Source organism: Salvelinus alpinus, chromosome 26 (assembly GCF_045679555.1).
Source record: "Salvelinus alpinus chromosome 26, SLU_Salpinus.1, whole genome shotgun sequence".
Taxonomy (NCBI): domain Eukaryota; kingdom Metazoa; phylum Chordata; class Actinopteri; order Salmoniformes; family Salmonidae; genus Salvelinus; species Salvelinus alpinus.
In genome coordinates, this window is record NC_092111.1 from 21,563,500 (window position 1) to 21,580,713 (window position 17,214).

Here is a 17,214-nt window from a genome sequence, read left to right on the forward strand (position 1 = left end):
TAGTCCTGCCACTGTCAAGCCTCTCTCTCCTAGTCCTGCCACTGTCAAGCCTCTCTCTCCTAGTCCTGCCACTGTCAAGCCTCTCTCTCCTAGTCCTGCCACTGTCAAGCCTCTCTCTCCTAGTCCTGCCACTGTCAAGCCTCTCTCTCCTAGTCCTGCCACTGTCAAGCCTCTCTCTCCTAGTCCTGCCACTGTCAAGCCTCCCTCTCCTAGTCCTGCCACTGTCAAGCCTCTCTCTCCTAGTCCTGCCACTGTCAAGCCTCTCTCTCCTAGTCCTGCCACTGTCAAGCCTCTCTCTCCTAGTCCTGCCACTGTCAAGCCTCTCTCTCCTAGTCCTGCCACTGTCAAGCCTCTCTCTCCTAGTCCTGCCACTGTCAAGCCTCCCTCTCCTAGCCCTGCCACTGTCAAGCCTCCCTCTCCTAGTCCTGCCACTGTCAAGCCTCCCTCTCCTAGTCCTGCCACTGTCAAGCCTCTCTCTCCTAGTCCTGCCACTGTCAAGCCTCTCTCTCCTAGTCCTGCCACTGTCAAGCCTCTCTCTCCTAGTCCTGCCACTGTCAAGCCTCTCTCTCCTAGTCCTGCCACTGTCAAGCCTCCCTCTCCTAGTCCTGCCACTGTCAAGCCTCCCTCTCCTAGTCCTGCCACTGTCAAGCCTCTCTGCCACTGTCAAGCCTCCCTCTCCTAGTCCTGCCACTGTCAAGCCTCTCTCTCCTAGTCTTGCCACTGTCAAGCCTCCCTGCCACTGTCAAGCCTCCCTGCCACTGTCAAGCCTCCCTCTCCTAGTCCTGCCACTGTCAAGCCTCCCTCTCCTAGTCCTGCCACTGTCAAGCCTCTCTCTCCTAGTCCTGCCACTGTCAAGCCTCCCTCTCCTAGTCCTGCCACTGTCAAGCCTCCCATCTCCTAGTCCTGCCACTGTCAAGCCTCCCTCTCCTAGTCCTGCCACTGTCAAGCCTCCCTCTCCTAGTCCTGCCACTGTCAGCATCTGCAGTTTGTCAAGGAGCCGTATTGTGAAGATGCTCTGGAATGGAGCTATAACTCTTCTGCTGCTTCTCTGACCTGTTCACTATAGAGCAGGATCTCCGTGTACGATTCGATTAGTTTTTATAATGGCTTTTGGTGGTGTGTGTGTGTACAATTTGATTCGTTTTTTTTTGTGCAAGTGTTTGTCTGCTTTCTGCACACGGTTTAGAAAGCTCCATTGAATTAGCAGCAGGAGGATGTAGCCAGTGGGTATCATATCTGTCTGAGGCTCTGCTGCATTGGCCTTGTTCTCTGGCCTTAATTATCTATGACACACGTCTGTCTCTGTCTGTCTCTCTGTCTGTCTCTCTATCTGGCTCGCTGTCTGTGATGCTGACCGTGTCTCACCCTCCTGTTAATCTCCCCCCCCCCATTACCCCAGCACATGATCCCCTCCTGCCCCAGGGGCAGACCCACCAGAACTCAGAGAGGCTTATACTTCCCTAGGTGAGAGATCTCATTTAACTAACAGAGAGGAGAACTGAAGATACAGCCATGCCTTCATCTACTGTATACAGGCCAGACATCCCCAGGCTCTCTATATTTAGAGAGGGCAGATCAGGAAACACTTAGCCCCCCCCCCCCCCCCTTCTCCCTAGTGATATAGAGACTGAGCTCAGGCTTTGGGAGTTGACTCCAATTCTGGTTCAAGGGTTTTCTGGAAGTTTGACTAGTCTCCTTTCTTCACTGCTGTCTGTCTGTTGTCCTCTCTCCCATCAGGGAGTCAGTTATTCTGGGTTCCTGTGGGACAGCTCTTCTGGGATTGACCTGAAAGATGCTTCCGTCCTGGAGAGTCCTGTTGTCAACGGCAATGGGAAACACGCCCGGCCGTATCTTGCCCACTTTTATGTAAGTCAACAGGGAGTGTGTGTGTTTTGTGGGATCTCCCTATGCTGAAATGATGATCATACAATGACTGTAACAGAACGCATTACTCATTTTATTGCCCCTATCAATACCATTATAACCATATAATGTCCTGCCGGACAGACTAAAATAATGTTAATGGTTAATATGTGACTAGATTGGATCGTCTGAGCTGACGATGGTCAATGTCCACATGAGAGCTCCGGCCGTGTCTGGGGCTGAGGAGTCCAACGTTAGGAACCACCACTCTGAGGAAGTCAAGGCCCACAGACTGACCTCTAGTATCCAGAAGGCACTGAAAGGTCAGTAGCTAAAGGTCACCCTATTCTGTCTTTTCAAAACGTATGTCCTCTTTCTCTTCCATTATTCTTACCCTCTTTCTCTTCCTCAGTGGGTTATTGCATTCGGTTATTTGACGTCGCTACATGGCTAATGTCCATCTGTGGTTTCTGTGTGACAGTTCAGAAGGGCCTGGTGGTGTTGGGGGACTTTGGCCTTTCCCCCCAGAGCAGTGAGCTAGACCAGCTGAGGAAGGAGCGGCTGAGCCCCCTGGTGCCCCCCAACATGTTCACCAACATCAGCACCCGCTTCCCCCAGGGCTCCCTCTGTCTGGACAACATCTGGGTCAGCAAGTCACTGAAGAAGATCTACGCAGGTACGTCTGTCTGTCTACAGATGTAACTGTGTGTCAGAATATGTAGCATTCATACCGTTCTAGTTATGCCCACTGCAATAAGATACCAATCTAACCATTGGCACATGAATGCTCGATTTGCATGTCTGTTACTGTGATGAGCTTGGCTATGGAGTGATTTGAGTGCCACCAGGAATTTTATCTGAATGTTTAACCTCTGACCTGTATGTATCTCCATGTATGTGCTGCCCCCTGCAGGTCACTGCGTGGTGGTGCGGGAGGGCCTGACCAACCCCTGGATACCTGACAACTGGTCGTGGGGCGGGGTGGCGTCCGACCATTGTCCTGTCATGGCCGAGTTCTTTGTGGGCGTGGCGCTGAAGGAGCTGAGAAACAGAGTTGCCGTGGTAGAGAGAGGAGAAAGTATGTCGAAACACGAACGGTGACGACCACTCGCGGTCGCCACGGACATACAGATGTGGCGGGAGATTGTGACATCATGACATGTCAAATTGACCTGACTGTGCTCTGGACTGGATCCTGCTTTGGTCTGGTTTTGCAGTGGATCAACGGGTGGATTTACCTGACGAATGTGAATTGAAGCACCGAGATTGCCTTTTTAGTTTCCTTTATCAATGTACAGTAGAGACTATCATGACATTGTTTTGGAGTAAATAATTTAAGAGGTGTGTGTATATATGTATGTTATAGACAGACATGAGTGTGCCAAAAACATTTTTAATATGTATATGAAATAAAAGGAAATGAATAGACATTCCCTTTGTGTCCAGTCGACTGATCTTATATATGAGATCCAACCACCGGAGCCCTAGCTTGTTCAATATGATACAAGCAAACACAACTAATGTGAATTTCACATGATTCTGTTGTACGTGTGCCCGTGACCTACCTAAAGTGGCTGTAGCTTATAGCTTGCACACTGCTGCACAGTAATACTGGTACATTTAAGTCAGAGTGAAATGGGAGGTTGGAGCTTAGCTGTTGAAGCCATTTAAAGCTGTTCTATTAAATTGTGTAAGTGGGCACTGTGTGTGTGTGTGTGTGTGTGTGTGTGTGTGTGTGTGTGTGTGTGTGTGTGTGTGTGTGTGTGTGTGTGTGTGTGTGTGTGTGTGTGTGTGTGTGTGTGTGTGTGTGTGTGTGTGTGTGTGTGTGTGTGTGTGTGTGTGTGTGTGTGTGTGGGGAAATGAGGAAAATTGGCATGGAGCCCAGCAACCAATTACTAGCTCCTTTCAACACATTGTCTGACCAGATGAAGATAGCATACAGTATGTGTATGCATACACACACAAACAACTCTGAACTACTGTATACAGTGCCTTCAGAATGTATTCACACCACTTGACTTTTTCTACATTTGCCGTGGTAGAGAGAGGAGAACGGTGTTCGTGTTTCGGTGGGATTAAAATAGATTTAAATGTAATTTCTTGTCAATTACACAACATACTGTTTTCTTTTTAAATGAAAAATAAAACCCTAATATCTTATTAGGGTTTTATTTATTAGGGGGGTTGAACACTTGAGTCAATACATGTTACTCACCTTTGGCAGCGATTACAGCTGTGAGTCTTTCTGGGTAAGTACTTCACAAAATGTTTACAGATGCACCATTGACTGCATCCTGTCGGGCTATATCACTTCCTGGTACGGCAACTGCACCGCCCGCAACCGCAGGGCTCTCCAGAGGGTGGTGCGGTCTGCACAACGCATCACCAGGTGCACTGCCTGCCCTCCAGGACACCCACAGCACCTGATGTCGCAGGAAGGTCAAAAAGATAATCAAGGACATCAACCACCTGAGCCATGGGCTGTTCACCCCACTATCATACCGAAGGTGGACAGTACCAGTGCATCAAAGTGGAGACTGAAAAACAGCTATCTTAAATAGCCATCACTAGCTGGCATCCACCCAGTACCCTGCCCTGAACTTGGTCACTGTCAGTAGCTGGCTACCACCCGGTTACTCAACCCTGCACCTAAGATGCTGCCGCCCTATGTACGTATATAGACATGGAATCACTGGTCACTTTAATAATGTTTACATACTGTTTTACCAATTTCATGTAGTACCAGTCAAAAGTTTGGATACACCTACTCATTCAAGGGTTTTTATTTATTTTTTACTATTTTCTACGTTGTAGAATAATAGTGAAGACATCCAAACTATGAAATAACACATGGAATCATATAGTAACTAAAGTGTTAAACAAATCAAAATATATACTTTAGATTCTACAAAGTAGCCACCCGTTGCCTTGATGACAGCTTTGCATACTCTCGGCATTCTCTCAACCAGCTTCACCTGGAACGCTTTTCCAACAATCTTGAAGGAGTTCCCACATATGCTCAGCACTTGGCTGCTTTTCCTTCAGTCTGCGGTCCAACTCATCCCAAACCATCTCAATTGGGTTGACGTCGGATGATTGTGGAGGCCAGGTCATCTAATGCAGCACCATCACTCTCCTTCTTGGTCTAATAGCCCTTACACAGTCTGGAGGTGTGTTTTGGGTCATTGTCCTGTTGAAAAACAAATTATAGTCCCACAAACCAGATGGGATGGCGTATCGCTGTGGTAGCCATGCTGGTTAAGTGTGCCTTAAATTCTAAATAAATCACTGACATTGTCACCAGCAAAGCACCATCACACCTCCTCCATCTCTGTGTCTCATAGACACGGCGGTTGGAACCAAAAATCTTACATTTGGACTCATCAGACAAAAGGACAGATTTCCACCAGGATAATGTCCATCGCTTATGTTTCTTGGCACAAGCAAGTCTCTTCTTCTTATTGGTGTCATTTAGTAGTGGTTTCTTTGCAGCAATTCGACCATGAAGGCCTGATTCACACAGTCTCTTCTGAACAGTTGATGTTGAGATGTGTCTGTGACTTGAACTCTGTGAAGCATAACTCTAATGAACTCATCCTCTACAGCAGAGGTAACTCTTTGTCTTCCTTTCCTGTGGCGGTCCTCGTGAGAGCCAGTTGAGACTGCACTTGAAGAAACTTTCAAAGTTGTTGAAATGTTCCGGATTGACTGACCTTGATGTCTTAAAGTAATGATGGACTGTTGTTTTTCTTTGCTTATTTGAGCTGTTCTTGCCATAATATGGCCTTGGTCTTTTACCAAATAAGGCTATCTTCTGTATACCCCCCTACCTTGTCACAACGCAACTGATTGGCTCAAATGCATTAAGAAGGAAAGAAATTCCACAAATTAACTTTTAAGGCACACCTGTTAATATAAATGCATTCTAGGTGACTACCTCATGAAGCTGGTTGAGAGAATGCCAAGAGTGTGCAAAGCTGTCATCAAGGCAAAGGGTTAAACAATTTGAGTGTTTTTGCAGACCTTATTGTACTATTTACTACAGTGTTTTTTTTCAGATAATACTGTAGAATTTACTATAGCATTTTACAATATATTACAATATTCTATAGTAAGTCCTACACATGATCGAGGGATACTATAGTGTGTAGTATAGTATTCTACAGTATACTACAGTTTACGATAGAATTTTATAGTAAGTAAAGTTAAGTATCTTTTCATGTGGGCAGACATTGAAGAGTATTCTTTATCAGTCTCCTAAAAAGGTAGACCTGGCATTCCAACCATATGAGTAATGTGAAAATAAGGATTATTAGTGTCTGAGATATCTATTTGGAAGCGTTCACATCCTGAAGATAAGTGTGTCTGGAAAGTGTGGAGTTCTGCTCTGGCGACAGCTGATCTGTTTCAGTTCAGCCAAGTTCTTCTTTCAGTGGCACCTGTCTGAGTGAACTGTACTTGGGGGATGTTACATCCTCTATTTCTATGGTTATGTCACTGTCAGCATCATGTATTGCAGGTTGAGGAAGTTCAGAGACAACCTTTGGTCTGTGATGACATATATACAATCATATCCTCAGTATGACTATGGTTACTATTGCTCAATACTGGCGGTCACATTAGGATTGAATGTGTTCAAAGTAAAATGCTCCTTTTGTAATATTCATGATTCTACTTTCATCATTGACATGATGTTGGGGGTTAAGTTTACGCTTTTTTCAGTTTTTAAGTGATTCTTTACATATCAGTCAAATCACATCTCTCCCTTATGGAGTTGTGGAGAAAGTAGTAGATGTGACGATCCTCTAGTGGTGAAAAATGTGGACAACAGAGGCCTCCCCTCCTTCAGCCCACCCACACTTCAGCTGTCACCCCTGTCCTATAAACATCTAACCCACTTCGACCAAACAAGCCTCTAAAACAAAATGTCTCTGTGAAATATTTATGGTTGGCTTCCAAGCCATGTGAAATACACTTCACGCCCTAACAAAATGAAAACTCTTAACTGGAGCAGAGTGGACGCCCAGGATAAGAGGCCCTGTTCTTCTGGGTCGTCTCCGTGTGGACAGAGGCCAATTGTCCAGCATGTCAGTGCTTGTAGGTGCCTTTCAACATGGAGCCCCAATGGAGTCGTTTCACAGTGAAACCTGAGATGAATGAATGGGACAAGGCGACTTCAACACCTCTGGCCCCAGATTAAGAACAGACAGAGACACAAAGCCACGTCTCCAAGGTGATGGATCCGCTTTATTAGGGATTCCCAGGGCTTCAGTGACCATCAGGAGGCATTAAAATACAGTACAATACAATACATAGCGCAATGTCACTTATAAACACTAGTGCTCATCATACAGTTGGATCATACCCAGGGCCATTTGTGGTGAAGTAGCGGCAGCAAACATGCTACCTACATCAGGTCAAAGTTATCCTGGTCCCAGATCAGTTTGTGCTATCCTGCCAACTCCTATGGTCATTGTAAATAACTAATGGCAAGAGAGCACAAACTGATCTAGGACCAGGCTAGTTGAAAGTGTCAATTGAACAATATTTATCAAATATCACAGTGTTCAGTTCTCAAAACAGGTACCAAAAGCCAGAACATCAACAACCTGTTAATCATGTTTGACAAAAAGGAGAAAAACATTACAGTACAATATTACTGTTACACCGTGCCTTTAAAAACACTAGGCCTATTGGTTAGTTTTAAAATGCAGAAAGGAGAGTTCATCAGTGTAAGGTTATAAGGTTATCTCTAAGGAAACCGCCAGAAACAAAGCAGTTCAACGCTGGAGAGAAAAGTGCAAATCGTAAGAAAGTGGGTGTTTTGGAGGGATTGCTGCACGAAGGTAACCTCTTGCAGGATATGTCAACTGGGCACAAATACATATGATTCACAATGCATTTCTATGCTGTCCCAATCCTACTATCTCAGCACTATGCTGCCGTCTTGTGCTTCGTTGGGTTGCCTCTTCCACATGCCTTTCTCCACTGCGACCTGGCACATCATGAGTCAATGTTGTGCTTTTATGATACCAAAGCCGTCTCTCTTCTGTTTGTCTCTCACTGCAGCCCAACCCTGACAAACACACACACTCTCTGGTTCATGGGTCATTACCTGAACATCAACTATAACAACAGCAACCAACCAGTACGGCAAAACTCTGTTTAGAAACATTAGTATAGGAACCCCTTAGTCTTTGGAACAGGAGTTTGAAAAAAGAACTACACTTGGCTTTGGGGTGCAAGAGAGAGATAGAGAGATGGAGAAATGGAGAGAGAAACCCTACATACAATACAGTACGCTGCACAAGTCATGTCACGTCACACAGCTACCATATGTGGTGGAAAGACAGTTTACAACCAAGAAATGACATCATCATGACATCACATGCAATTTTGCCTGTTGGGGATGGTACTGATGGTGAGAGATGCAGGAATGTCACTGTGAATTATGCCACTGACTTTAATGAGGTTCCGGTAGCTCATTAGCTCGGTGGAGGTAAGGTGTGCTGGAGGGTCAGGGGTCACCTCTTTCTGGGCATGCTCAGATGAGGAGCGTATCGTCACTTCTCATGGGGTACACGGGCCAGAAGGACCCGCACATTCACTTACTCCAACACATACCTCATAACAACCTCTATGCCTTTGTTATATACATAACATTTCAATCCCAAATGGATCTTGGTCAGGTTGCTGTTAACCTGTACAAGCTATGTGTTGGAGTAACTGAGTGAGCAGGCCCTCTACTCCTCCATGTCTCAGATGAGCACCCTGAGCTCCTCGTCAGTCAGCTGGTTGACCTCCATGATCTTCTCCAGCTGTTCAGCGTAGCACGCCGTGTCCTGCAGGAAGTGAGGTATCCTCACATGCTCCATCAGCGCCAGGCCTTTCAGACGATCCACATCCTCGTACGACACCTGGGCAGGCAGGCAGACAGGAACAATCAAGATGGAAATCATGCGAATGTATTTTAGAACAAGCAAAATAAAACAGACAGACAGAAACAATCAAAATGGAATTTGTGCTAATTTAATAAAATAAGGTTTCTATTAAGCAGGGAGTGCCACTGGCCATCCCTCCTCCTGGCAGGCTTTTGTTCCAGCCTTACTCTAACACAACTGGAACTGCCCTGATGAGCAGCTCATTGATGTGTTCGAGCAGGGCAGGAACAAAAGCCTGCATACCAAGTAGCTCTCTAGGAGGGTTGGCCACCTGTGCTATACAGATAAGCCTAGGAGGACAGACAGCAGTAACACTGGAAGCCCATCTGTGTGAAACACATTGTGAGTCATGTGTTCCCTCCCTATGCCTGAAGTCATTCTTCTCAGCAGAATAACATGGTCTGCTCTGCTCTCTCATACAGCTGTAGTTACATAAGCTTATTCAACCTGGCATCTCATTCAATTTCATGTGCACATAAGCATTGTCGTTATGGTGAAGGAGAGAGGAAGAGAGGAGAATAATATGAAAGCTGTGCAGTCAAACACATCCAACGTATTGCCTTTGTGTCTCCTGTCTGCAGTTTAATGCAAACCCTTTGAAAAATAATCATTATGCACAAAAAGGCATAGGATGCAGACCATAGAATAAGAATTGGTTACCTTGTTAGCCGGTTAGGCAGCCTCCTGATAAACCTACTCTTGCTATGTCTACGGGTTCTAGTCTGACACATTAAACAGACCCCGTTACCCACCTTCCCCAGGGACATGAGCAGCTGGAAGTTAATCCTCTCTCTGTGTCTTAGGATCTTCAGGATGCCGTCCAGGTACACCTGGTCCTTCCTGAAACAACCTGAAATATACAACAAGCCCATCAAGATGACATCAGTACGTTCTGAAACAACCTGAAATATACAACAAGCCCATCAAGATGACATCAGTACGTTCTGAAACAACCTGAAATATACAACAAGCCCATCAAGATGACATCAGTGTAACGTCAGGTGAATGATGGGTGTAGAGTCAGGCGCAGAGAGAGCAAAAGTTTTACGGGAACAAAACGCTTTAATGTCCACAGTGAAAACAGGAACAGGTACAAAAGGGGTGACGCCAAAACAAAGGTGCAAACACAACCCACAGACCACTGTTTAAAATAAGCTGGACAGCGAAAAACCCACAATCAAATAATCCACTCCCGACGTAACATGAACACACAAAATAAGCCCGCACAAACACTAGCGGGCGAAACTAACCTAAATAGTACACCTCCCAAAACCCCAACAAGAAACAGGTGAAAACAATTAGACAGACATAAACGAAAAGGAAAAAGGGATCGGTGGCAGCTAGTAGACCGGCGACGACGACCGCCGAGCGCCACCCGAACGGGAAGGGGAGTCACCTTCGGTAGTATTCGTGACAATCAGTACGTACTGAAACAGCCCAAGTTCATTACATCATAACTCATAACACCCAAGGCCTGGTAGAAAATGCTGACTCCAGTAGGATAAAAGGCTAAAGCTAGAGATAAGTGTGTGCCTGCATGCAGGAATGCCTATGTATGGGCGTGTGAACAAACGTGTGTGTCTGTGTTAGTTACCAGGCTGTGCAGTGTCGGTCTGCCCCCTCTTGGCTCGTACACAGTAGTCCCAGCGTGTGTTGGGGTCCTGGACAAAGCGTCCCAGGCTGTGGAACAGCTGAGAGAAGGACATGCGGCTGGCATGGTACACAGTGTAGTAGAGCAAGGCAGCCCTCCACAGGGTAGGGTCCTTACGGAACAGGACAGAGTGGATGCTGGCCAGCCCCTCCTCAGTAGGGTTCAAAGGTCGGAGGTTGTGCTTTTTCCTGCCGACTCCGCTGCTCCACGGCTGCTGGGCGTTGTTGATTCCCCGGAAGTAGTGTGTGCCTGGGGAGAGGGCACAGACACAGGAAATGACCACAGTGGCTATATTGCACCAACAGGGTGAAGAGACCCATTGACAATGTACATGGAAGCTGACCTCATCCTAGAAAAAATAACAGTGCTGCTGAGTACAGCAGAGCAGAGTAGTGGGCCGAGGCAGCACACAGCAAGTTCAGTATTGAGTGGTCCAGTACCATGAGTAATGATTGTGTTAATTTAAATGTGCTGTGGTTGCGGATGTGCTTCTTATGAACCAAGACATGTTTTGAACCTAACACTCCTGATCCATTCTCCGTGATCCAGGAGAAACTGTGTGCATCGAAAGACCCTTGAAAGACATTACTGTGTGGCTGTAATACTGGAAAAACACTGAGATTTGTGCACCTCTTGACAAAACTAAGCATGATAGAGGTATAATGGAGTTATACTACCCACTGATCTCATGTCGTAGCATGCCCTCCAGCCAGTGTTCCCGGGCTGTGGCAATGTTGATGGTCAGAGTAGGCCGGCTGTTCACCACCGTCATGGACGCTCTGGAGAGGAGGTCGTCTGTCACATTGACCACTATCTGACAACAGACAGAGGGAGTGATGTTGAGACTCACTTCATATGGAGCACTATCTGGCAAAGACACCACAGAGAGATATGTAGTTAAGGAATGTGTACCTTAATAAGCGCTACAGTACCAAAGCAGGATATGGGGTTACTATGTGGGGAGGGGACTGTGTGGCGGTTACGTCATATGAGGGAATTGTTCTGATTGGGGTGTGCAGAATGTTAATTATAGTGATTTTTGGGGGGGAGATTTAGGAGGAACATGGCGAACCAGCCCGTCTTGGCAGCCTGGTAGTTTATTCTGGCTGTTTCCTGTATTCTCTATGACCTTCATGGCTCAGAACATGTCAGAGGTTATTATTCATCTATTCAGCAAAAACGACAGGGCCAACAGAGGGGTCAGGAGGATGTGCTAAGGGAAACGGAAACCTTGTACAAGCTGCCTGTCACCGCGGGGATGTCAGCCTTCTCCTGTATCTGTGTGGCTGTTCTTTTATACCCAGGTGTACCTGGGAACTGCTCTCTGGCATAGCCATTAGATGGTTAAAACATAGCTGACCCAGGATCTGTGTTAAGGGGTACCTTCTACCTTTCTCCAGGTAAAAGTTGCCCTTGACCACAGATCTAGGATCAGATTACTCAAGATGCTCTCTCACCTCCCCAATACACCCCTCCTTTTCCATGTACTTCTTGACCAGGTACCAGATCCGGCCTTTGGTGAGCAAGTTGCCCCCTGTGGCCTGCTCAAACTTCTCATAGTTCCCATACTTCTGGAGGGCCAACTCCATGATACGCACCGCCTGTAGGGAGAAACACAATGACATGCCATCAACTAACAGACAACATTATGTTCAAATCTAATGATGGACTGCGGTATTATCTTGGTAAGGATACAGCTACAAAGGCTTGATTCAGTTCCAGTGCAACTTGTGTTCAGATGATATTGAGGAAAATAACAAGAACTTGTCTCATCCTTCAGTTGATTTGTTTGAAGGGATATACTGCATAGAAAACAGCTCCCTATAATTAGGCTATATCAGGGATGGGCAACTTTAATGGGGGTTGGGGACTCCAAAAATCTGAACTCATCATGATGGGCCACAGTTGCCCCCAAGTTTTAGAGTTAATTTTGTGCAATTCCACACATTTTGCCATAGGGTGTAGAGAAAATGAGCAATTTTACAGGTAATTTCCTACAATTCTACACATTTTGCCATAGGGCTTTAATTTGCCCTTGATTACTTCACATTTAGATAGCAGTCCGCTAGAATAACTTAACAATCGACAAATGTTTTGCTGACATGGGCTAATTAAGTGACTATCAGTGACTGACATAACAATAGAAAAACTGTTGATGCACAACCAAATTTTGAATTTGCACCTTGAGCAGGGCCCCGTGGGCTGCCAGTTGTCCATCCCTGAGCTATATAAATAGCTCCCTATTGGGAATAGCACTTGGAGTCATTTTGTAGCCAGGTCGGGGCAGAACAGGTCAGTGCTTTCTCCATTCTCTCTAGTGTGTGTTCAGGGCTGTGGACTAGGCCTAATAGACAGTCCCTACTCTCTACAGGTCATTAGAGATCATCCTCTCTCTCGCCCCAGCACACACGCCACAGAGATCAAGTAGAGACCAGAAATCAAGTCAGTTCTGTGAAATGTACAGTAACTGGAGTTGTTATGCAATACTACAATTACCTGTTCACGTCACATAGAGTAAATCAGTTCCTAAAGTTGGGCAGATAGCCTAATTTGTGTTTCATCGTTTATTTAGGTTTAATAACAGTTCATTCTGATCATGGAGTATCTAACAAAAAAGGTGTCCTTTTCTACATTAAATCTACATCAGTAGAATGAATGGACACACAGTTGTACACACTGGGAGTGTGTAAAACAAGACTGGTGCCAGGAGTGGAAGAAAGAAAACATGATAGCACAAACTGCAATGTCCTCCACAGGATCACTTTACAGTGCATTTCCTGTAGTCTTCACTCAACTAAAGAGGCTGCCATATGTTACTATCAGTATACTAGTGTTACCCAGGTAGTTAGCATGCAACAGAACACCTGAGGGGATGCTACTAAGTTCAAACCGCACTCAAAACACTAGACCAGACTACATACTATTAATTCTACTGAACTATAATTTAGACAGCGGCCTATCTAGTACAATCCTTGTGATTTACAGTAGTACTCATTACTTTAAAGCATAAACCTCTGGCCTTTTATTGGAAACGTATTTGTCCCTCAATTCATTCTTGTAGCTCCGCTAACTATCTATGTATCATACAAAGATGTGCATTCCTATTCATGTATCCATTAACCTTTACGGTGTCTGATTTCTCTTGTCTTTCTTGTTGGGGTAATCACAACATGACTTTTAACATACTCAACTATTGATCTGTCGGTAGAGTAGCTTGTTGGATATCTGCCCAGAATAAGGGCTAATGTGGATATCCATTTGATACATACTAATGTGGATAAATATTTTCTGCCTCAACCCTACAGCTCAGACTGAGAGAGCACTGGTATCTCTTTCTATCTCCTGACTGGTGTGTTAAGCTGGAGTTTTAAAGCAAGTTTTTCCCAAATAATCCATCCAATCTTGTCTGACAGGATTTGTCTGCTACCTGGTTGCGTGGCTTTCACTGAGTGGCCAGATTTACTTCAGCTCAGTCTACCTCTTGCCTTTGCTGAAAATAGTTGTATAAAACCTGTCTCCCGTTCCTGGCCTTACACTTACCTGTGACAGTAATTGACATGGTATTTCACTCCTCACCTCTCCACTGTGTTAGCTGATGTGTAGGTAGATTTCTGGTTTAAAATGGCCGAAAAGTGCTATTAATAAATTTACATGGGTCTCACCTGTGTCAGAAAGCGGTCGGAGGCGTTGTTGTGGCGAGCCAGCACCAGCGGAGACACGGGGTTGCTGTACTCAAACTGAGGATTGTAGCTGAAGTCCGACTTGAAGAACTTCACCTTCTCCTTCTCCACGTTGGACGGCTTGATGGCAGTGAGGATGCAGAGCTTCTTGACCCCGGGATTCTCCCCTTCCCGCATCACCCCTCCTCTTTGCAGAGAGGGCAGCTTGGTACGGGGTGAGCTGGTGAAGCAGGTTTTCCGGGGCCGGGAGACAGGGCGCGGGGACAGGCACATGGTGCTACCCAGGACCTTGGTGCTGTGGGCTGGCTTGGGCCCGCTGGGGAAGCTCCCTGAGGCGGAGGAGAAGACATGGTGGTGGGAGGAGAGCCTGGTGTCTCCGCTGCCCTGCTGGCCCAACAGTAACAGAGGAGTTACAGACGGACAGTGGTGGCTGTCGTGTGACCTGCAGGTTGTAGAGGCACATCTCACAGTCTTCTTGTGCCTGCGGTACGGGGAGTGCTTGGGGCTCTGTCTCTCCTCCTCCTCGGCCTGCAGGAGTACATTGTAGCTGCTGGTTCCCGTGGTGAAGAGGTCCTTGAGGATGCTGGATGACAGCTTCTCCAGGCACACCTGAGTGGGGCTCACAGGCCGCTTGTCTGGCACCGTGGGGCTCGAGTACTTCTTAGAGATCTCCAACTCTACCGGCACCATCGAGCTAAGGAGGAACTTCTTAGACTGCTCCATCTCTGGCCAATGGAGCCTTTCTGAAACAACAAGTGATGATGACTGACCGAGGGTTGAGTCAGTAATGCTGACGCAGCAGCTTACTTATTTTAGATTCTCTCACTCACTCGCTGAACAGTACCTACATAGAATAATCCTCTTACAGAACAAGACACAGAGGAGTGTCTTCAGTCTGCAGCCAGTTCAGCTCTAAAGCTGTATGCGTGCGTTGTTCAGAGAAACCTAACAGAGGTTTATTCAATAGCTCAGAAGGTGATATCATCAGTTTGGGTTTACAGTGCAACACTGACTCAATCAGCCTCGGGCAATAAAGGCTGCTACTATCCTCCTCCCCTTCATACAATCACAGTGCATAGACCTCATATGGACATATCCGACATACTCTGCAGTTACAGCTTTATAGCAATTGTATCAGCAGTCCTTAGTGGGACTAGCAACTATGCTTCATTGATTTCTCTATGCACAAAGCACAGTCAGTTATGATGTAGGCCTAGTCACCTAATTATTCCAATCATGTCTCCAGAGTCTGACAGGGTAGCAGCCCTTGTGCAGAGCCTTGTGTCCTGAGCTCCAGTGGGATGGCTGGATGACCAGGAGCATCATCACACTCCGTATAACCACTCTGTTCAGACAGGAGCGCTGATGTGGAAGTTATGCAACCACTGCACTAACAACACAACCACTTCAGGGCTTCAGCAGATCACATGGCAACAACAGATTTGAAAACAAACCATTCCAGATAACATTGCCAAGCTGAATCATTCCAAAAGATAAGGGAGTCAGTAGCTGGTCACGGAACAAATATATTAAGAATGGATAAATATCCCTTTTGACCATGTCAATGTTTTCTGCTATATTACAGCAACAGGTGTCTTTTGCAGTTCTTCTACAAAATAATTGTCGTGCTGCACTGCAAAATAGCTTCATTTAGATTTTTGAGGAAGTATAGTACTGACAAGTAATGCAGTACAATAGCTACGGGAAGTTAGAATGCATATTTAGACTTTTATAACAATTTGGCTGTACTTTTATATAGCTATTTATTTGAATGTGTGATTTTATTTAAAGTGACGTTGGGTGTCTTGAAAAGCGCTTAAAATAAAATGCATTATTATTATTAAGCATGTAACTACTTTATGACAGCTTTGTAATTATGTCTAAAAAACATTCCATTACTGATAAGTTAGTGTCAAAACATTTGCAGAATGATAGGAACATGGAGCATATATGCAGCACAACTGTTATAAACCTAATAACGATGACACTTTAAAATCATCATAAAGTATGCTCAGCTACATAACAGTAACCAATAAAGCATTGTATCTGTTTGAAGTTCAGTGTGTTTCTGTTGTTGCTGGCGTTCTGACCAGGTTGGAAATATTCAAGTAAATTCAAGGCATACACAGATAAAGTGCATACATACCAGTGACATTTATTGATTCGAGCATCCTCTGAGACTTTGTTCTGCGGTCAACCTCTTGACAACGTCTTCCAAGCAAAAAACAAGTAACGTTAGCTTGCTATTATAGCTAGCTAACAATTAACGTTAGTTAGCTAACAAGCTTGCCAACTGTCAGTAACCTAACCTAGCTCGCTGGTTAGCGAGATCAAACTGAACAATACTAGCTGGCTATGGTCAATTAACGATAACAACAGCTAACCAGCTAGCAGAGAATGTCCTATTTTGAGCTCATCGGCATCAGTCGTGTCGCTGTAACGTTAGTTCTGGAGCCGAGACACCAGATACGAGCTGTTTCCATGGTGCCCGGGCAACGTCACACAGAAACACTTGTGCTTCTGTGAGATTGTTATTTTCAGTAAAAATAAGAGATACGATTTTTTGTGTCATTATAGTTTATACATAGTTTATACTAATGTATCGCTGAAGGTAGGGCCTTGAATGTCCAGTATACAGCTGAGTAAGCTGTCCCATTGGCTTTGTGTGGTTGAGAGAAAGTACAATAGACAGACACAGACAGACAAACTATTCTGTTCTATTCTAGAGATATAATTAGAAAAATTCACAACTTGGTTATTATTATTCAGCTGATCAGATTCAGAGATATTTCTCTACATGTGACATCGGTTCTAAATTGTCTCTATGTACTGTGTGTGTGTGTGTGCGTGTGTGTGTGTAATGTTTACTGTTCATTTCTGATTTAAAATCAAATCAAGTTGTATTAGTCACATGCGCCGAATACAACAGAACCTTCCAGTGAAATGCTTACTTACGAGCACCTAACCAACAGTGCAGTTAAAAAAATAAAAATAAGGACAAGAGATAAGAGATAAAGAGATCAAAGTAACAAGTAATTAAAGAGCAGCAGTAAAAAATAACAATATATACAGGGGGGTG

At 45.2% G+C, this 17,214-nt stretch overlaps 2 protein-coding genes across 3 annotated transcripts in view; one reads left to right on the forward strand and one right to left on the reverse strand.

Annotated features, from left to right (window-relative positions):
• The window catches only part of LOC139554921 (endonuclease/exonuclease/phosphatase family domain-containing protein 1-like), a gene marked incomplete in the record, with an annotated part of 35,205 nt that extends 31,909 nt beyond the window's left edge, over window positions 1-3,296 (forward strand). The window contains 4 exon segments of the mRNA XM_071368199.1: window positions 1,738-1,866; window positions 2,042-2,186; window positions 2,345-2,539; window positions 2,777-3,296. Of these exon segments, the coding sequence (XP_071224300.1) occupies window positions 1,738-1,866; window positions 2,042-2,186; window positions 2,345-2,539; window positions 2,777-2,964 (657 nt within the window).
• A 3,794-nt stretch (window positions 3,297-7,090) lies between these two features.
• Window positions 7,091-16,607, reverse strand: LOC139554916 (putative tyrosine carboxypeptidase MATCAP2). 2 transcript variants are annotated; one of them, XM_071368191.1, is made up of 7 exons: window positions 16,282-16,607; window positions 14,118-14,874; window positions 11,913-12,056; window positions 11,137-11,269; window positions 10,399-10,704; window positions 9,557-9,654; window positions 7,091-8,780 (listed from the first exon to the last, which is right to left on the reverse strand). In XM_071368191.1, the coding sequence occupies exons 2-7, from the start codon at window positions 14,856-14,858 to the stop codon at window positions 8,622-8,624; spliced, it is 1,581 nt and encodes a 526-aa protein (XP_071224292.1). In that variant the 5' UTR covers window positions 14,859-14,874; window positions 16,282-16,607; the 3' UTR covers window positions 7,091-8,621. The 2 variants fall into 2 exon arrangements, with proteins under 2 accessions (XP_071224292.1, XP_071224291.1); XM_071368190.1 differs by having other exon boundaries at window positions 14,118-14,878.
• Window positions 16,608-17,214: the final 607 nt, after the last annotated feature.

Excerpts from the sequence above, each read along its gene's own strand:
- LOC139554916 (XM_071368190.1), bottom strand. The coding sequence starts at position 16,306 with ATGCTCGAATCAATAAATGTCACTG. Across the intron at positions 12,057-14,117 it reads CCGACCGCTTTCTGACACAG|GCGGTGCGTATCATGGAGTT; the intron begins GTGAGACCCATG and ends TTCTCCCTACAG. Across the intron at positions 8,781-9,556 it reads TGCTCATGTCCCTGGGGAAG|GTGTCGTACGAGGATGTGGA; the intron begins GTGGGTAACGGG and ends CTGCCTGCCCAG.